Below are 22879 nucleotides of genomic sequence, written 5' to 3' on the forward strand. Positions count from 1 at the left end.
TGTATACAGTTGAAGTCGGAAGTTTACATACACCTTAGCCAAATACATTTAAACTCAGTTTTTCACAATTCCTGACATTTAATTCTAGTAAAAATTCCCTGTCTTAGGTCAATCACCACTTTATTTTAATAATGTGAAATGTCAGATTAATAGTAGAGAAAATGATTTAAATCAGCTTTATTTATTTCATCACATTCCCAGTGGGTCAGAAGTTCACATACCAAATACTATTGGGTGTAGCATTGTCTTTAAATTGTTTAACTTGGGTCAAACGTTTCGGGTAGCCTTCCACAAGCTTCCCACAATAAATTGGGTGAATTTTGGCCCATTCCTCCTCACAGAGCTGGTGTAACGGAGTCAGGTTTGTAGGCCTCTTTGCTCGCACTTTTTCAGTTCTGCCCACAAATGTTCTATAGGATTGAGGTCAGGGCTTTGTGATGGCCACCCCAATACCTTGACTTTGTTGTCCGTAAGCCATTTTGCCACAACTTTGGAAGTATGCTTGGGGTCATTGTCCATTTGGAAGAGCCATTTGCGACCAAGCTTTAACTTCCTGACTGATGTCTTGAGATGTTTCTTCAATATATTCACATAATTTTCCTACCTCACAATGCCATCTATTTTGTGAAGTGCACCAGTCCCTCCTGCAGCAAAGCACCCCCACATGATGCTGCCACCCCCGTGCATCACGGTTGGGATGGTGTTCTTCGGCTTGCAAGCATCCCCTTTTTTCCTCCAAACATAATGATGGTCATTATGGCCAAACAGTTCTATTTTTGTTTCCTCAGACCAGAGGACATTTCTCCAAAAAGTACAATCTTTGTCCCCATGTGCAGTTGCAAACCGTAATCTGGCTTTTTTATGGCGGTTTTGGAGCAGTGGCTTCTTTGCTGAGCGGCCTTTCAGGTTATGTCGATATATGACTCGTTTTACTGTGGATATAGATACTTTTGTACCCGTTTCCTCCAGCATCTTCACAATGTCCTTTGCTGTTGTTCTGGGATTGATTTGCACTTTTCGCACCAAAGTACATTCATCTCTAGGAGACAGAACGCGTCTTCTTCCTGAGCTGTATGACGTGGTCCCATGGTGTTTATACTTGCGTACTATTGCTGGTACAGATGAACGTGGTACCTTCAGGCGTTTGGAAATTGCTCCCAAGGATGAACCAGACTTCTGGAGGTGTACCATTTTTTTTCTGAGGTCTTGCCTGATTTATTTTGATTTTGCGAAGAGGCACTGAGTTTGAAGGTAGGCCTTGAAATACATCCACAGGTACACCTCCAATTGACTCAAATAATGTCAATTAGCCTATCAGAAGCTTCTAAAGCCATGACATAATTTTCTGGAATTTTCCAAGCTGTGTAAGGCACAGTCAACTTAAGTGTATGTAAACTTCTGACCCACTGGAATTGTGATACAGTGAATTATAAGTGAAATAATATGTCTGTAAACAAATGTTTGAAAAATTACTTGTGTCATGCACAAAGTAGATGTCCTAACCGACTTGCCAAAACTATAGTCTGTTAACAAGAAGTTTGTGGAGTGGTTGAAAAAAAACGTTAATGACACCAACCTAAGTGTATGTAAACTTCCGACATCAACTGTATAAGCTGACATTGCACACTGTATGCCGTATATAGTGCCGTGTTGTGCCTACCATTCCAGCTGAGGCCCTGCAGCCCGTCTCGCAGTAGTTTGCAGTCTCGGTTGAAACGCCACGCATCATGCATCACCTCATTCAGTTTCTCGTCCTCATTCTCCCCTGCCACAAACACAGTTAAGTGTCAAGTGTCTGTGCTGTATACCAAGTAAATGCGTAAGTGCATACATGTCTGTTTTTCTGTGCTTGTCAATAGGAGATGTACACCTGTATTGGTTGACGTGAAGTGTGGTGCGTGCGTGTGTGTGTGCGAGACTGACCAGCCTGTGGGAGGATACACTGAGCGATGACGTCTCTGAGTTTCTCCAGGGCCACATTGGCGTCCTCGCCGCCGTTCTCTGGATCGTGGATGAAGAAGCCATCCCTCTGCTTGCTGCTGTACCACAAAACACACACAGTTAGGATATACATGTACCAGACACCAACCGCACACACACATATTTGGTTTAGCAGTGCTGTTGAAAGTCACTCCTCACTATGGGCTCTACAGTCAGACAATGTGAAGCAGATCCTAACCAACTACAAAAGAGGCAGAGAGGCATGTAAGGCAGGCAGACAGACAGACAGAGAGACCAACAGACCCTAGGAGTTTCCTCTTCCTCAGGATGGGGTTATTGACTGAGTTGAGTGGCTTGAGGCTGATGTTGAGGTCCTGTATTCTCATGTTAGCCAGCTGTTCAGCATGGGCCTGCTGGATCCCTGCTACCATTGCCTGGCAGAGGGAGAGAGAGTTGGCGGGAAACAGGAAGGGTCACAAGGCAAAGTGTTACACCATGAACATTGACGTTTTTAAGGCAGGCAGCAAAAGTTCGGTCCCCGGAGTCTCACAGCCCTGTATTAAGTATGACTGGATCTATGTAATGCTTTGAGACAGAGAGCTATATAAATGCTCTCCATCTCGGTCCATCCATCCAGGCCCACCTTGTCCATCATCATCTGTGCGGAGGGCAGCACGTTGTCCAGGGCCTCTGTGCAGTTGAGCCAAGGGTGTTCCAGTACACCCTCAATGGTCAGCCTCTCCTCAGGCTTCACCTTCAGCAACCTACAGAGGGAGAGTAATATTAGTGAACTAGTCTTCCTACTCAATCCAAACAATACAGCACTGTTTGCGGTCCAAATTGGTTTTGCCTAAAACATCACTCATGAACCATGCCATCTGTTTAAAATTTGGAGACACCCACAATCCATGTTGGGGAGGTATTTGAGGACAATATCCTTGGCGCACACACACACACACAGTAAGACCTGCTGTAGGGACGTACTTGCGGACAATGTCCTTGGCCATTTCAGAGATCTGGCTCCACTCGTCCTCGGGGAAGTCAAAGCTGGCCGTCATGATCTTTTTGCGCATATCCTTGGGGATGGTGCGGCTGTGGTGCTTGGAGTAGAAGGGAGGGTAGCCACACAGCATCACGTAGATGATCACCCCAATGGACCACAGGTCACAGCTCTGTACGCACAGCAAGGGAAAGTGAATGAGCCAGGCCATAGGGATAGAGAGAGAAAGAGAGGGAGGGAGAGAATGAAGAAGAGTTAGCTCGACACGACCCTGTAAACAACACTGATGTCATATAGTGGAAATATGTTGCAGCATGTGAAGATGCTTGTGAGATGAAAAAAAAAACTGAGATGCTGCCATTTGTGGGATAATGGTTTGTCGTGGCTGAGGTAGGGTAGTTGCTCACCTTGTTATAGGTGTAAGGGGTGGGTGAGGTAGGTATTATTCCAGACTTTTCCTTCTGGTGTCGCCTTTGAGCCTCAAGTACCTAGGGTGAGAGGAGAAGACGACACTCATTGAAGCAGGACTTTTTTTTTTTTAAATGCTCCCCAACCTGGTGTCAGATCTGAGCAGAGCACCCATCCTTACCTGAGGTGCAACGTAGTAAGGAGTGAACTGTGGGGTCATCAAGTCCCCCTGGTCAATCTTTGCAAATCCAAAATCGCACAACTTCACCGGTGCATCCTTGAACATGAAAGGGAGAATGTCAGAACATATTTCCTAAAAAGGTGAAAGGACTCTTGCAACGTGCTTGTTGTAGCCTATTACAACAACATGTTTGTTGTAGCCTATTACTAGACAGCTGTAGTAAGAGCTGTGTGTGTGCGCGTGCACGTTTCCCCGTAAGCCCATCTATCCCCTCACCAGGGAGTTATCCTTGAAGAGCAGGTTCTCTGGTTTCAGGTCTCGATGTGCAATATTCAGTGAGTGACAGTGTTCCAGGGCCTGGCCGATCTGATGGGGGACAGAGGAAACTCAGACATAGGCTCAACTACACAACGTTCACAGGAAGTTATGTTATTAATGCACGGGTGCATTAGCAGCCTGGAAGGAGGAATTTGTCACGTTTGAATGTGCATAAATCTAATACACGCCATTTAGCAGACGCTTTTATCCAAAGTGACTTACAGTCATGCGTGCATACATTTTCCATATGGGTGGCCCCAATAGGAATCGACCCTTGGTGTTGCAAGCACTTTGGTCTACCAACTGAGCCACAGAGGCATTTTAGGGTTACCTGTTTGGTGACCTGGCTAGCCATCTTCTCTGTAAAGTGTCTGTGCTGACTGATCCTGTGGAACAGCTCGCCTCCCTCCATCATCTCCATGACGATCAGTAACCTCGCTCTGCAGCCACATAGAAGTGGAAAATTAAGGCAATCAAGGCATTTTCCTCCACTCAAATCTGGGGTAAAGTTTTTGTTTCGTTGTTACATCTGTGAATGACATGGTTACCTATTGTTACATTTAAACAGATACACGAACACTAGGTGCAGGAGCATAACACGTGTAAATACACTATGTAGCAATTCGATAACATTCACATGTGTTTCAAATGAGCCCGTCAATAACATGTTATATGTGCTGGTACATTGGACTTGCTCCTTCCTCACCTTGGACTGGATTCGTGAGGAAACTGCACACTGTTGGCGTACACCTCCATAATCTGCACGATGTTGGGTTGTGTAGCACACATCATGTGGAGCCGCACCTGAATCATGGACAGAACAGGGAGTTAAAGGTAGACTCAGTAAGATGCCTGACGGACAAAGTAAACAGTAGTAGTGGGTCAATTTGGGAGGGGGGGTGGCATGTGACTGCATTGCTCGTTTCGACTTCACCTCACACAGCTGATCAACTGCAGTTATTGGAGGTGCTTTATCAGGGAAGTAAGTCATGGGCTGGTGATGACATTGAGTGGGTGAGTGACAGACACAGCCACCCTGAGTATTAGTTGAAGAGTGAAGACAAGAAGACACACAATGATGAAAGACGAGACAAAGTGCATGCCCCCGAATGGAACACTATTCCCTATATAGTGCACTATTTTTAGCCCTAGAGCCCTGGTTAAAAGTAATGCACTACATAGGGAATAGGATGTCCTTTGGAACGTAGACAAAGACAACACAGGAGACTCAACGCTGACCAAACATAGACACCTAGAGCGCAGACGACAAACAGACAAGGACGTACAAAAGACAATCAGAAAGGCAAAACAATGGTTCAAACCTCATTTCGGGCCTTGGGACGATCAATTAGGATTTTCAGGGCCAATCGTTCCTGAGTCGACTTCTTCACACAAACTCTTTGGAGGGGAAAATAAACATTTCAAGGAAAACATTTGACAATATAAAAATACTGAGGCAGTTTTTCATGGTGCACGGTAGTCCACTCTATTATTAAGTTAAATGTGCAATATGCAGAAATCGCTCCGCCATTTCCTGTTGGTAAAATTGGAAGAGTTGCCTACTTTCAGTTTGTGACAAAACAAGCAGTCATTGTGTAGAGAATCATTTTACCATCTAAACTGCAGTAAGATATATTTTTCGTAATAAAAAAAGATTGTATTTTCAGCTGGTGTACAAAACTGAAAGTTAAAGACGCAAAAACTTAATGGAAAGCATAGATATGGCGCACACTAGACTTGCTTTCAATGAGAATTACAGATCTATAACTCACATTTGGTCGGGTCGCCCAAAAAGTTACATTTTGCAGATTTAAATAAAAGTAGGCCTAATACCAGTACTAGGCTAGTAGGCTACAATTTGTTCCTAGAAACAAATAAAGACAGTCCCCAACAAGGACCAAAACCTCTGCTCCTAAACTGAGATTACACTACGAATAAAGCCTAGCCTATCCTGGAGGTACATTTTGCTTCAACCAAAGATCAGTAGGAGTGAAATACCAGAGACAGACATGTTACAGGGAGTAGTCCACCTGATAGAGTAGGTCCCCACCTATTGGCCTTCAGGTGTACTGCACCTTATGTACTATGGTTGCATTCTGGGCCGTCCCGGCATTCCATGGTTTCCATGTTAACATGACTGAAGTATTCTCAAAGCTCTGAGTCCGAGCCATTATTATCACACAAACATGGTGTCAGAAGTAACTGAACCCAAAATAAGTGTACATCACGTTGCTGGAGTCTGTAGTGCACTGCTGCTGTAAGTACTTTAGGATATCAAGGTTTTGGCATCAGCATTAGGAGCAAGCTAGTTAACTAGCCATGTGTTCCTCGTTAACTAGCTTGCATACAGTGTCAGCATGGCTACCAACATACCGCCGCCAGATGAAATGAAAATGACTGCCGATTTAGGCAATAACTGGGTTAATTTTAAGGTCGAGTTTGAAGACGATCTGCTAGCCTCTGGATTATACGACAAATCAGCTGAAGTGCAGACAGCAACACTGAGAAGAGTGATGGGCAGTGAGTGTCATCCCATCTACAAAACACTTGTATATAACAGCAGATCAGGGAAAGGACATTGCAGCTATTCTAATTGCCCTCGAGAGATACTTTAAACTGTATATTTGATTTATCTTTGAACGCTTCATTTTCAGCACCTGCAGACAAGAGGGTGAGTCAATTGATGCTTTTGTGACCTGATTAAGAGAAAGCAGCCTCTTGTGACTATGGACAATTAAAAGATGAGCTGATAAGGGACAGAGTGGTGTTTGGGATTGCTGATGAGGGTGCACGTCGTTGTCGTTGTCGCCGCCGCCTCCTCCTCCTCCTCCTCCTCTGAGAACGTGGTCTCACTCCAGCCTCTGCCATTGAGATCTGCCGGGCTGCAGTGTTGACAGATAGGAGAATGAAAGCAATGACGCAGGACAGATCAGGGGACAACAGCATCAACGGATGGCGACCCACACTTAAGCAAGAAAAATAAAAAACATCAATTGAGTGCAGCAGGGGAAAGCCCTGGGATATGCAGATACTGCAGCAACAATCACAGGCGAGGACGGGAGCTATGCCCAGACTATGGTAAGGCTTGACGTCTGTGTGAAATTGTAAATCAATTTGCTAAAATGTGCATGAAGAAACAAGCCTCGTGCCAACTAAACACAGTGGATACTGCAGCCCTGGAAGAGGAACTGGAGAATGGAAATAATGGACATATCTATTCAACCAGAATAGAATAGAAGAATGTCGTATTCTCAACTAACATCAAGGCGGTGACCCGTTCCTGTAGGTTCATGCTCTACAACATTCGCAGAGTACGACCCTGCCTCACGCAGGAAGCGGCGCAGGTCCTAATCCAGGCACTTGTCATCTCCCGTCTGGATTACTGCAACTCGCTGTTGGCTGGGCTCCCTGCCTGTGCCATGAAACCCCTACAACTCATCCAGAACGCCGCAGCCCGTCTGGTGTTCAACTTTCCCAAGTTCTCTCACGTCACCCCGCTCCTCCGCTCTCTCCACTGGCTTCCAGTTGAAGCTCGCATCCGCTACAAGACCATGGTGCTTGCCTACGGAGCTGTGAGGGGAACGGCACCTCCGTACCTTCAGGCTCTGATCAGGCCCTACACCCAAACAAGGGCACTGCGTTCATCCACCTCTGGCCTGCTCGCCTCCCTACCTCTGAGGAAGTACAGTTCCCGCTCAGCCCAGTCAAAACTGTTCGCTGCTCTGGCACCCCAATGGTGGAACAAACTCCCTCACGACGCCAGGTCAGCGGAGTCAATCACCACCTTCCGGAGACACCTGAAACCCCACCTCTTTAAGGAATACCTAGGATAGGATAAAGTAATCCTTCTAACCCCCCCCCTTAAAAGAGTTAGATGCACTATTGTAAAGTGGTTGTTCCACTGGATATCATAAGGTGAATGCACCAATTTGTAAGTCGCTCTGGATAAGAGCGTCTGCTAAATGACTTAAATGTAAAATGTAAACCAGGAGCAATGCATGCACAGGGGGAAAAAACATATTGTCAACCTACAACTGCACAATGGAGTAAAGCAGTGTCAATTAGACTCAGGAGCAACCTGTGACATGATGAGCATAAAGGACAAGATTAACCTTATCTCCAGCAAAACCAAACTGAAGCTATATTCAGGTGAGACAATGAACTAAGTATGACTGTGGAGAACAGAGTGTGTGGTCAGGGGAGCACACATAGAATTGACTGAGATTGTAGAGGCCTGAAGGCAGTGAACAAACATGAGAGGGATGGCCACCACTGTCACAGAGCCCACCGACTGGATTAGCAACATGGTGATTGTCAAAAAACCAGACTTAATCTAAAATGGATTACATTTTTTTTAAGCCTTAATCTACACAAAATACCCCATAAAGACAAAGCAAAAACAGGTTTTTAGACTTTGTTTTACAAATGTATTACAAATAAAAACAGAAATACCTTATTTACATAGGTATTCAGACCCTTTGCTATGAGACTCGAAATTGAGCTCAGGTACATCCTGTTTCCATTGATCATTCTTGATATGTTTATACAAATTGATTGGAGTCCACCTGTGGTAAATTCAATTGATTGGACATGATTTGGAAAGGCACACACCTGTCTATATAAAATGGTCCCACAGTTAACAGTGCATGTCAGAACAAAAACCAAGCTATGAGGACTGTCCGTAGAGCTCTGAGACAGGATTGTGTCGAGGCACAGATCTGGGGAAGGGTACCAAAAAATGTATGCATCATTGAAGGTCGCCAAAAAAACTGTGGCCTCCTCCATTCTTAAATGGAAAAAGTTTGGAACCACCGAGACTCTTCCTAGAGCTGGCCGCCCAGTTCCTCTGGAGGGGAGAACCTTCCAGAAGGACAACCATCTCTGCAGCACTCCACCAATCAGGCCTTTATGGTACACTCCTCTGTTCATCTTTCCCTCGATCCTGACTAGTCTACCAGTCCCTGCCACTGGAAAAACATCCCCACAGCTGCCACCACGCTTCACTGTAGGGATGGTGTCAGGTTTCATCAGGTCCTAGGACTCTCAGACCATGAGAAACAATACTCTGGTCTGATGAACACAAGATTTAACTCCTTGGCCTGAATCCTAAGCATCACGTCTGGAGGAAAGATGGTGGCAGCATCATGCTGTAGGTATGTTTTTCAGCGGCAGGGACTGGGTGACTAGTCAGGATCGAGGGAAAGATGAACGGAGCAAAGTACAGAGAGCTCCTTAATGAAAACCTGCTCCAGAGCGCTCAGGATTTCAGACTCGGGCGAAGGCTCACCTTCCAACAGAACAACGACCCTAAGCACACAGCCAAGACAAAGCACGAGTGGCTTCGGGACAAGATTCTGAATGTCCTTGAGTGGCACAGCCAGAGCCCGGACTTGAAACCGATTGAACATCTCTGGAGAGACCTGAAAATAGCTGTGCAGCGACACTCCCCATCCAACCTGACAGAGCTTGAGAGGATCTGCAGAGAAGAATGGGAGAAACTCCCCAAATACCGGTGCCAAGCTTGTAGCATCATACCAAAGAAGACTCAAGGCCGTAATCGCTGCCAAGGTGCTTCAGCAAAGTACTGAGGAAAGAGTCGAAATACTTATGTAAATGTCATAGTTTATTTATTTGTAGACAATTTCTAAAAACCTGTTTTTGCTTTGTTATTATGTGGTATTTGTGTGTAGATTGATTGAAAACAACAGTTTTCATCTGTGCCAACATAATTGCAAAAGGGTTTTCTAATGATTAATTTGCCTTTTAAAATGATAAACTTGGATTTGCTAACACAACGTGCCATTGGAACACAGGAGTGATGGTTCCTGATAATGGGCCTATGTACGCCTCTGTAGATATTTCATTAATCTTTTTATTTTTATAAATCTGCCGTTTCCAGCTACAATAGTCATTTACAACATTAACAATGTCTACACTGTATTTCTGATCAATTTGATGTTATTTTAATGGACAATTATTTTATTTAAATAAAAAATAAAAAATAAATAAAATCAGCTTTTCTTCAAAGAACAAGGACATTTCCAAGTGACCCCAAACTTTTGAACGGCAGTGTATATACATACACTTATTTCAGCTCATGAAACATAACCCTTTACCTGTTGCATTTATAATTTTGTTCAGTATACATATAAAGTGGATAAAACTGTATGTAAACATTGTAAAAATGACCAGTGTTCAATGTCTCTTCATACATGGCGCAGCAGTCTAAGTTGCCAGGCAGAGTACCCAAGCGGTGGTTGGCTAGTTCAACAGTCTGATGGCCTGGAGATCAAAGCTGTTTTCTAGTTTCTCGGTCCCGGCGTTGATAGACCTGTACTGTCTCTGTCTGCTAAATGGTAGAATGGTGAACAGGCCGTGGCTCAGGTCCTTGATGATCTTCTTGGCCTTCCTATGACACCAGGTGCTGTAGATGTCCTGGAGGGCAGGCAGATTACCCCCGGTGATCCGTTGGGCAGACCGGAACACCCTCTGTAGAGTCATGTGGTTGTGGGCGGTATAGTTTGCGTACCGGGTGGCGATGCAGCCCTACAGAATGCTATTGATGGTGCATCTGTAGAAGTTTGCAGTATCGAATCGGAGTATATAGAATTGTGAGAATCACAATACATATCGTATTGGCACAATATTGTATCGTGAGGTCCCTGGCAATTCCCAGCCCTAGCACTGTAAATACACTGAGTGACACCACCTTTAACACTAGTCCCATCCAGTCTAAGAGCACTGGACTCCTCTGGAGGACCACTCTTCAACCTCATCTGCATTTAGGCCTAATATGCAATAAGTTATGCATATCCTACATTGCACAAATTAGTTAGTATCCCTGGGCAAACTACGCAAAATAGGGCAAACTCTGATAGAACAATGCTCACCTAACAGGTCCACTGATCCCTGCCCCGAGCTTCTGTGTCCAGTTAATGTTGTACTCTTCCAAGATGGAGGTCTCCTAAGAGAGGGAGAGGAGGACCAACACAAGAGATAGATATTGGAAAATGTCACACACTAAACAAGTGTAGGCAGCAGCATCCCTGTTCACAGTTAATGTTGGCTAATCCCTCTTTTGCTAGGTCAAGCTCCTGTTGTGTGGACCGTTCTGGCCCTTGAAGCTTTTGGTGTGCAGTCAGGCTCAAGCTGTGTTCCAATTCTCAGTGCTAGGCTATTCCAAAAACCCACCCTCTCTCCCTTCTCCCTTAGCACATTCTAACCCAGCTGTGTGAGCAGGCGCCACTTGGATCGGATATTATGGCTGATATGGATGCCCAATGACACACTAAGAGTAGTGGAGAAGAGCAGGGGAGACTAGGCCAGGCAGCTGAGGGGTTGTCTGGGGATTATTAGAGGTCCACACTGGGAGGCTGGCTGGGTAACATTTAAGACAGACCTGGAGAGAGGAAAGGGGGTTCACACTTCACAGAGCGGTACATAGCCTTAATACATTAAAGTGTCTCCGGCTAAAAGCATCTGGCAGGCTAATTAGTCTATAATACCCTAGCCCAAACTTAGGCACCTTTTTTAATTATTTTGAAAATGGATTCCAAGTAGAGGAAACATGTCCGCGCAAAGCCAGACCAAAACATTGATATTATCATATTTTCTTGTTCACTGCTCAGCAATGCAAACGGCGCCTCTCGAATCAGAACCTTCTACAAATTATGGATATAGTTTTGGACATTGTACCTGCTAGCAGCATGTCCCGTCATTGGACCATGACTTATCGCACAAGCTGTCGCAATGGAGTGCCCTTAGAATAAATGAAATAATTCATAAAGCTGTCTAAATTTGGGCTAACAATTGTAACAAAAAGTAAAAGAAATCAGACCCCTCCCCTAGAAATCAGGCCAGATCCAGAGCTACCCCCGTGGACCCTAGGACCAATTATAGACTGGGGAATGACTGCCACAACAGAAATCAACCATCAGAGGGAGCCAAGGTTCAAAAAGAGCTAGACATAAAACAAGAACCAATCAGCATGAAGGCTGAGGGAGAGTGGTATGAACCGCTCGACCAAACTGACGCCCTAGCGGAAGAAGATATATGGGCATCAGTGCTGAAAGACTTAACATTGGACTGAGTCCCACCGAAAAATTTTGAGCATGCTACAAGAGAAGTAGTAGTGGCAAAATGTGACAAATTGATTGCACTCCTAAGTGTCTTCTCCCAAACTGAGCGTCTAAAGAGAGGTATAAAAGAAGGAGAGGTCAGTGCCTAGGGTATGATCCTCAACACATATGATTTGGACATCATAGAGAATCATCAGACAAGGTAAATTACTTTTCACTATACTCTGCTTGTATTGACTACTTTGACATTAAGGCACAAGCAATAGATTGACTGGTATATCTTGAGAATTGTGTTGTATCCTGGAAAGTCACTCCATTTAAAAGTAAAAGGACGCAGTTGTGTATGAGAGAAATCTCCTGGAGAGCAACAAGTTCTATCTTTTGGAGTACCAGAGACAATTTCAATTTGAAGGATTGAAAAAGCCCAGATATAAGTAAGCCTCGTAGAGAGCCAAGGGTCATTAGAAAGGGGTCAATATCTAGGCAGTAGGCAGTGAAAAGTGTAACCATAAGAAATTTGGAGACAATAAGAGATTCAAATATTATACACAGCAGAGGCTGCCAATATTACTCTTATAGACACCAGTTTCGGGAAGGACCAAGGGAATAGAGCTTTAAGGTAAATATATTGTTATTTGCTTTGTTTAAGAGTAAGAAGAAGTGTTTAAGCTGATTTATATTTGCAATAGTATCTGGCATAGCATAACGCATTAAGGATTGATTGAGCATTATTGATGTATTAGGACTGTATAACCATTTAACTGCAATAACGTGTATAAGACAAAAAACAGAGTGACTTAATAAAAGCTTGAAACTTTGACAACTAGGCCAGAGAAACTATCTGGAGAGAAAACGCCTTTGACACTCTCACTGAACGGAAAGTGACCCTGGTTATAGGTTAAAGTGATAGCACTAAAGAATATTTCATTGTGGGGACAATAATATATCTTTGGAAAAGTCAAACATATAACAATACTAGTTTCCAAGTGACTACTAGCTGACGAGCATAATAACTAACGGAAGATTAGTTATTAGGTATTGATATATAAGAGAGGAAGACACAAGGTAAGGGAGTATAGGAAGAATCTATAAACATAAAGTAATAAAGTACTCATCTATCCAAGGCCCCACACTAGACCGGGGAAATAAGGGAGTGATAACGTGAACGAAGGAACAAACCCAACTCACGCGAAGGGCCAGTACGAATAAATAGAAGGGTTGGTAGGGCCGCACGGCTAGGCCCTTGTTACACCGAGGTAACTAAAATCCTAAAGTACTCTGCCTAGCCAGAGGACGGGATAGAGGCTTTTGCTGCAGGCAACGGGCAAAAGTCAGCACCGTGACACAATACCCGTACTGCCTTGAGCTTGAGGGTGCTTGATGCAGTAGTTAGCTACTCCTTATTCTGACCATGACATCACATTCCAGAGGTTTAATGTCACACTTAAATGTAATCTATTCCAGAAAAAGGACTGTAGTGTAAAAAGCACAAAAAACATTGTCCTGATATGTAGCAAATGAAAAACTGAACTAAACACATTGATAGATAGGTCATAGGTTGGGTAGGGCTCGGCGATATACTGTATTTTACTATATACACCGGTATTGATGCACATACTGGTTTGTGTTTTTACTTTACCTTCTATAACGGTATTTCAATGTTTGGTTTGTTAAATGTGATACGCAATGTCTGTTTTTGTAGTTTACTCCATTTGCTTCTTCAGTCATCGCTCTCCCTCTCCTGCATGCCCCTAACTACATCAAACCCTGCCCCAAACTATTTTTTAAAATGTAACGAGGCAAGTCAGTTAAGAACAAATTCTTATTTACAATGACGGCCTACCGGGGAACAGTGCCTTGTTCAGGGGAAGAACGACAGATTTTTACCTTGTCAGCTCGGGGATTCGATCCAGCAACTTTTCGGTTACTGGCCCAACGCTCTAAACACTAGGCTACCTGCTGTCCGAGCTACACCAAGCCCTGCCCCCAACTACACCAAACGCTGCCCCCAACTACACCAAACCCTGCCCCCAACACTCAAGGAGAGAGCAGTTGCTCGACCACTCTGCATGGTCAGATGGATGTATAATTGTTGGTGACATGCTGCTTTCCACAAGCATTCTATAATTACCCCATTTGTTTGTGTATCTTCCTGTCTGCAAACTACTGTTTGCTAGTTTGTCTTAGCAAGGTGTTGCTAAAATAATTTGTTTTAGCTGCTAATGCTAATCGTTAGTTAGCTAGCTTGCTAAATGTACTAAGAGTCAGAGCAAACGTAATTAGTTATCTAATACCGCCTGGTACCAGTGCTGATGTAGGCCTAGATAAGCATGTTTGTGCAACAGTATCTAATCAGATAGGAATAAGGATGAATACGTTGGCTAGCTAGCTACATGAAGTATGAAAACGTAATGTAACATCTAATTAGGGTCACCAAACTTTGGGTCCTATTCTGTCATTATCATCCAAGATGGCGTAGCAGTCAGACGTCTTTGTCCTCGTCTTGTCCCATCTTTTTACTTCGCATATATTTTTTATATTTTTCTTAACCTCAACATACTCTCCTGCAATCCGCCTCACCCAATGTGGTATGGATCTGCTATTTTCTTTACTTTTGAACCGGAACCCCCAACAGAAGCTAGCCAGCTACTAGCTAGTAGTCAGCTAGCCACTGCTAGCAGTCATCAGCTAACCTTTAGCCCGGACAACTCTTGCCAGTCTGCACAGCACGACTCAAACCAGAGAAAATCTGACTTTCTTTTCTCCATATCTCCGGATTCCTACCGCAAGCTCTGAACCTTTTCACCTGGATCATCGCAGCTAGCTAGATGCTATCCGAGTGGCCACTCCTGGCTAACGTCGCTGTCCAGAAGCAAGAACCAATTAGCCTGGCGCTAGCCTTTGCTAGGCCCATCTCCCGGCTAGCCAAGTAGGTCCATCAGCCACTCCTTGGGCTACAATACCTATTTTGCCAATTGGCCTGGACCCCTTTCACTGCCGACACGGAACCCCGCCGATGCATCACATCTGGACTACCGACGTAATCTGCCCGAGGGTTTTTTTCAACTGGATCCTCCGTTGCGATGTCCCCTGAATGCCCATCTGCTAGCCGCGGCCCGCTAACTGTCTAGAGCATATCGGAATGTTAGCTGAAGAGGCCCATCGGACAAATTCATTGGCCACTATACCTATTTTGCCAATTAACCTGGACCCTTTTACCACACGGAGCCCTGCTAATCCATCACGACTACTCTGCCGACGTAACAGCTACAACAGACTTCTTCCGTCGCGACGTCCCTCTAAGGTCCTTCTGCTAGCTTGCTAGCCCTGGCCCGCTAGCTGTCTGATTCACCGTGTCTCCAGCCCACCGAGCTACTCACTGGACCCCTATGATCATTCGGCTACGCATGCCTCTCCCTAATGTCAATATGCCTTGTCCATTACTGTTTTGGTTAGTGATTATTGCCTTATTTCACTTTAGAGCCTCTAGCCCTGCTCAATACGCCTTAGCTAACCCTTTAGTTCCACACATGCGGTGACATCACCTGGTTTAAATGATGATTCTAGAGACAATATCTCTCTCATCGTCACTACCTAGGTGTCTGGTTAGACTGTAAACTCTCCTTCCAGACTCACATTAAGCATCTCCAATCCAAAATTAAATCTAGAATCGGCTTCCTATTTCGCAACAAAGCATCCTTCACTCATGCTGCCAAACATACCCTCGCAAAACTGACCATCCTACCGATTCTTGACTTGGGTGATGTAATTTACAAAATAGCCTCTAATACTCTACTCCGCAAACAAGACGTAGTCTATCACAGTGCCATCCGTTTTGTCACCAAAGCCCCATATACTACCCACCACTGCGACCTGTATGCTCTAATTGGCTGGCCCTCGCTACATATTCGTCGCCAAACCCACTGGATCCAGGTCATCTATAAGTCTTTGCTAGGTAAAGCCCCGCCTTATCTCAGATCACTGGTCACCATAGCAACACCCACCCGTAGCACGCGCTCCAGCAGGTATATTTCACTGGTCATCCCCAAAGCCAACACTTCCTTTGGCCGCCTTTCCTTCCAGTTCTCTGCTGCCAATGACTGGAACGAATTGCAAAAATCACTGAAGCTGGAGTCTTATATCTCCATCTCTAACTTTAAGCATCAGCTGTCAGAGTAGAGCACTGTACCTGTACACAGCCAATCTGTAAATAGCACACCCAACTACCTCATCCCCATATTGATATTTATCTTCTTGCTCCTTTGCACCCCAGTATCTGTATTTGCACATCATCATCTGCACATCTATCACTCCAGTGTTAATGCTAAATTGTAATTATTTCGCCTCCATTGCCTATTTATTGCCTTACCTCCCTAATCGTCTACATTTGCACACACTGTACATAGATTTTTCTATTGTGTTATTGACTGTACGTTTGTTTATGTGTAACTCTGTTGTTGTTTCTGTCGCACTGCTTTACTTCTGTCGCACACGCACTTACTTTATCTTGGCCAGGTCGCAGTTGTAAATGAGAACTTGTTCTCAAATGGCCTACCTGGTTAAATAAAGGTGAAATAAAATAAAATAAAAATAGATGAGGTAGTCATTCAAAAATCATGTTAAAAACTATTATTGCAAGCATATTATTATTATGTGGACACCCCTTGAAATGAGCGGAAACGGCTATTTCTGCAAAATCCGTTGCTGACGTGTATAAATTTGAGCACACCGCCATGCAATCTCCATAGACAAACATTGGCAGTAGAATGGCCTTACTGAAGAGCTCAGTGACTTTCAACATGACACTATAATAGGATGACTACCTTTCCAACAAGTCAGTTCGTCAAATTTCTGCCATGCTAGAGTTGCCCAGGTCAACTGTAAGTGCTGTTATTGTGAAGTGGAAACGTCTAGGAGCATCAACGGCTCAGCCGTGAAGTGGTAGGCATCACAAGCTCACAGACCTGGACCACTGAGTGCTGAAGTGCTTAAAAATAATCTGTCCTTAGTTGCAACACTCACTACCGAGTTCCAAACTGCACCTAAAAGGAACGTCAGCACAATAATTGTTCGTCGGGTGCTTCTAGGCCGAGAAGCTGTGCACAAGCCTAAGATCACCATGTGCAATGCCAAGCGTCTGCTGGAGTGGTGTAAAGTTCGCCACCATTGGACTTTGGAGAAGTGGAAACGCGTTCTCTGGAGTGATGAATCACGGTTCACCATCTGGCAGTCCGACGGACAAATCTGGGTTTGGTGGATTCCAGGAGAACGCTACCTGCCCCCCTGCATAGTGTCAACTGTAAAATTGGTGGAGGAAGAATAATGGTCTGGGCCTGTTTTTCATGGTATGGGCTAGGCCCCTTAGTTCCAGTGAAGGGAAATCTTAACACTACAGCATAAAATTACATTCTAGACAATTCTGTGCTTCCAACTTAGTGGCAACAGTTTGGGGAAGGCCTTTTCCTGTTCAGTATGACAATGCCCCCATGCACAAAGCGAGGTCCATACAGAAATGGTTTGGTCTAGATCGGTGTGGAAGAACTTGACTGGCCTGCACAGAGCCCTGATGTCAACCCCATCGAACACCTTTGGGATGAATTGGAACGCCAACTGTGAGCCAGGACTAATCGGCCAACATCCGTGCCCGACCTCACTAATGCTCTCGTAGCTGAATGGAAGAAAGTCCCTGCAGCAATGTTCCAATATCTAGTGGAAAGCCTTCCCAGAAGAATGAAGGCTGTTATATCCTGGTGTGTTTGGACCATGATAGATAGTCACGATAGTCACATCACCAACAAACTATCATGGTCCAAACACACCAGAACAGTCGTGAAGAGGGCACGACAGCACATTTTCCCCCTCTGGAGAATGAAAAGATTTGGCATGGGTTACCAGATCCTCAAAAGTTGTACAGATGCACCCTTGAGAGCATCCTGACCGGTTGCATCACCACCTGGTATGGCAACTGCTTAGCATCCAACCATAAGGCGCTACAGAGGGTAGTGCATACAGCCCAGTACATCACTGGAGCCAAGATTCCTGCCATCCAAGACTGATATACCAAGTGGTGTCAGAGTTAGGCCCCAAAAAATGGTCAGACTGTTTTCTCTGCTACCGCACGGCAAGCGCCAAGTCTAGGTCCAAAAGGCTCCTTATCAGCTTCTACCCCCAAGCCATAAGACTGCTGAACAATTAATAAAATGGCCACCTGGACTATTTACATTGACTGACCCCCCTTGTTTTTACACTGCTGCTACTCGCTGTTTATTATCTATGCATAGTCACTTTACCCCTACCTACATGTGCAAATGACATTGACTAGGTACAGGTACCCCATGTATATAGCCTTGTTATTGTTGTTTTATTGTGTAACTTTATTATATTTTTTATTGATCTCTGTATTTTTAAGTTACATATCTTGAAAACTTGACTGACAAAACTTGATTGCTGATTTGACCCAAATATTTTGGGACCATGTCAACTATGGACTAATTAAATAAATACCAAAATATACTTTTGAGTGTAGTGTTCCTTTAAGTGGAAAACCAAACCAGGCAAGTTTCATGTGAGATGAAAGAAAAAGTAAACTTTCCAAAACATGTCAGATTTGTGTCATTTGAAATGAGCATGAGTGTATGTTATGCATTAAACATTTCTTCTAAACAACAATAACATAACAAGAGGAACGAAATGTGTCTGCAATAGAAATAAACAACTGACATTAGTCTCTGAAGTACAATCTGACTCTTATCAGTCAAGTGACACTTATTCCAATGCATTATGTAGTGACGGGAGGATTTGATAGTTACATATCCGGATATTATTTCTGACGATAAATCGTATCATATCATTTTGACAATATCCTATTATTTTTGCGCTAGCTACCTGCACCAAAACGTCTGTATTTTTCCTTAATAGCTGGTTCTAAATGTTCTTTTTAAATATGGAGCCACTTTGTTTTCAACACTTATTTCCATCGTTCTCTCATGGCTCTCGTGTCCTTCTGCAGAAATATGTTTGGAACATCGAATCGCAATACATATAGCTAGAATCGCAATAGATATCTTATAACCACCTAAGTATCGTGATAACATCGTGAGGTCCCTGGCAATTCCCAGCCCTAGCCTTATGACAACATTAGCAGCACATCCAACATGAAAACAATTGTTCTGTATTCAAATTAATCAACATTACAGTACCTTGATGAATTTGTCTGCGTTGTTATCCTCCGACATGATGTTCCACTGTGGTAGAATAACTTTTAAGGATTTCTTTCACAGTTTACAATCAAAACAAAGGGGGTGACCTTAAACAGTATTGTTAATGTTAAATAGCTAACGTTTTCCCTGCCGGGAACAAGCTACTGGTGACAGGCCAACGCCATGGATGACGCTTGATGTTCGGTCAAAAAGCCAGGTGAATGCGTTTACTTTGGTAACCCGACTTGAAGACACCCAGCCGGAGAGAGTTCGTCTCACAAACTACAGTGCCTCCAACCTCTTCCGATCGTCCTGACTTGGCTGTATCGACCATGTAGAGCGACAAAGTCCCAACTGGTTGTATGTAAAGTCGTAAGGTGGATGGGCTCTAATAGGCGAGCTCACCACTTTTGGTGGGGTGCTGAATGGGGGACAAAGAGTTGGTTATTTTTAGCCAGCATTGAGTGCTATGCTTGAGCTGCTGTACTTGCCTAGCTACAGCAGTAGCAAGATAGCCACAGGACACGCACCGGTCTAATGAGCTGCTAACGTTAATTAGCGTGACCCTTCGTCTCGGGGTTCGTTACTGTTAAATGCAAGCAAACTGGCTAAGTGAAATGCGTTGTTGAGAGACCTCATGTGAACATGAAGCGGGGGAGGTTCGCCGAGTACCAAAACTCGTCGACGCTAACTTAATTAGCTCGCTAAAAGAGCCTGGCTTGCTAGCAAACCGTCCCAACCATTATTTGCCAGCGAGTGTAAAAGTGAATAGCCATCCAGATTAGATATCACTTCGCTAAACGATAATAAAGATGAATCGTATAGTGACTTAAACCCTAGCTAGCTAGCTACGGTTCTTGTCAAAGGAAAAATTGTGTCTAACTAAACAATAACTGTCTATAACGAAAGCCTGATGAGAATTATACATATTTGAAGACATTACAATTCAAAATATTTGAGGATTGTCATCACGAAACATTTCAATATCAAAGTAAAATATATTAGTAGCATTGAGCCCGGTTCACTTATCACATTTTCGCCGTTTTTATGAAAACAGGCAGGAAAAAGACAGACATTTATTGGGCCTTGGGGTCCATCGCGTTCAATTCGAGAACAAAGAGGCCGTGCTCTATCTCTGGCGGTGTTTGAAAGGATCAAACCCGTAATGTATCAAGGGTAAATTGTGACTGTACCTGACCTACAAATAATAACGAGTAGTTATTTATGATGCAGTGTTCTTTGTAGATCAGTCCGTTGGCAGTCGCCTGCACTGTCGGCAGTAATGACTTCAAACAAGACCAGATGTTGAGTATTGGGCACATTCGTTCCCCAGGCGTTTCTGACGCATACCAGATCGTACAACGCATGAATAGGTATTTTATGCATGAAGAAGTTGAAGGAAAACATCAACTCAAATTGTTCCTTTTGTGATGACCACCCAGAAACAGTGTTGCATCTTTTTTGGCATTGTATTTATGTAAGAAAACTGTGGCAAGACATCAGTAGATTTATAATTGAACACATTTATGGAGATCTTACACTATTGTGGAGAGATGTACTTCTTGGATTCTTTACCTACGATAGAAATAAGCTGAAATCACAAATGTAAATTTACAAACAAAACAACACATTTTCTTACCTTACAAAAATACATTTAACTGTATTTTAAGACAATTAAATACTCTACTAACAAAAAAAGCTGTTGGAATAATAAGTGTATGTATGTACCCCCTACCCCAATTGTCCTTTGTATATTATTAATATATACACTTCTGTTCCCACATGTACTTCCTGTATTGATTTGTTGTTAATAAAAAAAAAAGCTAAGGTATTTTACGCATCAGCTAACTACATCATATTGTAATGAAACAGGCAGAGCAGGTCTCGAACCCTCGACCTTCTAGCACGAAGTCCAGTGCGCTATTGACTGTGCCCCAAAAGCATGCTCAAGCAGCAGAGTCGATATCCGTTTATCGATATCCGTTTATAAACCCAGGTTCGTTACAATATGTTATAGCATTCTGTCAGTAAATTACCCAGTCGATAAGGTGCTATGCAACCTATGGGCGCATTCCTCTGCCCAGGCGTTGCTAATGCATGCAAGATCGTACAACGCCTGGATAGGTATTTTACTTATCAGCTAACCACATATGTTACAGCAATCTGTCAGTCGATGACGTGGCACTCAACCATTGGTTGATGAATGCAACGTCTTTATTTTATTTAACCTTTATTTAACTAGGCAAGTCAGTTAAGAACAAATATATTATTTACAATGGCGGCCTACCTAAAGGCAAAAGGCCTCCTGCGGGAACAGGGCCTGGGATAAATAAATAAAAATACAATATAAATATAGGACAAAACACACATCACAACAAGAGAGACACAACACTACATAAAGAGAGACCTAAGACAACAACATAACAAGGCAGCAACACATGACAACACAGCATGGTAGCAGCACCAAAACATGGCACAAACAAGAAAGTAAACAGCACAAAAGTCAAGAATGTAGAGACAACAATACATCACACAAAGCAGCCACAACTGTCAGTAAGAGTGTCCATGATTGAGTCTTAGCGCTGGGCGATATGGCCAAAATATATCACGTTTTTGACGGTTTGACAGTATTTTATGTTTTTGAATAATACAAGTTCTAAATTACCCTAGGGTGGCAACAAATACATTATAAGTGATTTCAATTGGGCTTTATACATTCTGATTGAACAGAATAAAACAATATCAATCATCAATCAAATCAAGTTTATTTTATATAGCCCTTTGTACATCAGCTAATATCTCGAAGTGCTGTACAGAAACCCAGCCTAAAGTGGTCAACTTGTAAGTCGCTCTGGATAAGAGCGTCTGCTAAATGACTTAAATGTAAATGTAAATGTCAAATCTTTTAAACAAAAACTGCACCCCCTCGTTGCTGCTTTTAATAACCATTTGGCTTCAGCTGACCAAAAATGTGTAGTGATTTTAATAACCAAATCCAATATTCAAACAATTGTTCTATATTCAAATGAATCACCCTTACCTTGATTAATTTGTCTGTGTTGTTATCCTCCAACATGATGTTCTACTATGGTCGAAATTTGTGGTGCTTTTAATTACCATTTTGCTTCAGCTGGCCACAAATTTGTGATGCTTTACGATCAAAATCGCAGTATATCATGGGTAAATTGTGACTGACTGATCTACAAATAATAATGAGTCGTTATTTATGATGAAAGGTGATTTGTAGATCAGTCAGTCGGCAGTAACCTGCAGTCATGTGTATTTATCTTGGAAATATTCTTACACTCCCCCTAGACCATTTAAAAAATGTATATACTTAAAATGTATTTTTAGAAAACAATAAAAAACATGTAAAAATAGACAGTATATAAAACATTAGCAGTAAGCATAGAATCATTCACATGTTCCAGTGTTTTGCCGGCCCGGGTTGCGCAATCGATTTGCTGATAGAATTTAGGGAGCCTTGTTTTCAGATTAGCCTTGTTAAAATCCCCAGCTACAATAAATGCAGCCTCAGGATATGTGGTTTCCAGTTTAAATAGAGTTGAATGAAGTTCTTTCAGGGCCGTCGATGTGTCTGCTTGGGGCGGAATATACGAGACTGGGATTATGATCGAAGAGAATTCTCTTGGTAGATGCAGTCGGCATTTGATTGTGAGGAATTCTAAGTCAGGTGAACAAAAGGACTTGAGTTCCTGTATGTTGTTATGATCACACCACGTCTCGTTAATCA

The 22879-nt window shown here is 43.3% G+C and overlaps 1 protein-coding gene across 2 annotated transcripts in view; it reads right to left on the minus strand.

The window, feature by feature from the left end:
• LOC139545809 (MAP kinase-activated protein kinase 5-like) overlaps window positions 1-21138 on the minus strand; it is a 23379-nt gene extending 2241 nt beyond the window's left edge. Inside the window, exons 1-13 of one of the 2 annotated variants that reach the window (XM_071354012.1) lie at window positions 19126-21138; window positions 10739-10812; window positions 5171-5246; window positions 4555-4652; window positions 4180-4288; window positions 3807-3896; window positions 3531-3626; window positions 3349-3429; window positions 2926-3113; window positions 2585-2705; window positions 2245-2375; window positions 1924-2036; window positions 1661-1765 (exon numbers count right to left, since the gene is read on the minus strand). In XM_071354012.1, coding sequence (XP_071210113.1) covers window positions 1661-1765; window positions 1924-2036; window positions 2245-2375; window positions 2585-2705; window positions 2926-3113; window positions 3349-3429; window positions 3531-3626; window positions 3807-3896; window positions 4180-4288; window positions 4555-4652; window positions 5171-5246; window positions 10739-10812; window positions 19126-19161 — 1318 coding nt within the window. In that variant the 5' untranslated portion in view covers window positions 19162-21138. Of the gene's footprint in view, window positions 1-1660; window positions 1766-1923; window positions 2040-2244; window positions 2376-2584; window positions 2706-2925; window positions 3114-3348; window positions 3430-3530; window positions 3627-3806; window positions 3897-4179; window positions 4289-4554; window positions 4653-5170; window positions 5247-10738; window positions 10813-19125 lie in introns of both variants that reach the window. The other variant, XM_071354011.1, reaches the window with a different exon arrangement.
• Window positions 21139-22879: the final 1741 nt, after the last annotated feature.

Source organism: Salvelinus alpinus, chromosome 19, assembly GCF_045679555.1.
Source record: "Salvelinus alpinus chromosome 19, SLU_Salpinus.1, whole genome shotgun sequence".
Taxonomy (NCBI): Eukaryota; Metazoa; Chordata; class Actinopteri; order Salmoniformes; family Salmonidae; genus Salvelinus; species Salvelinus alpinus.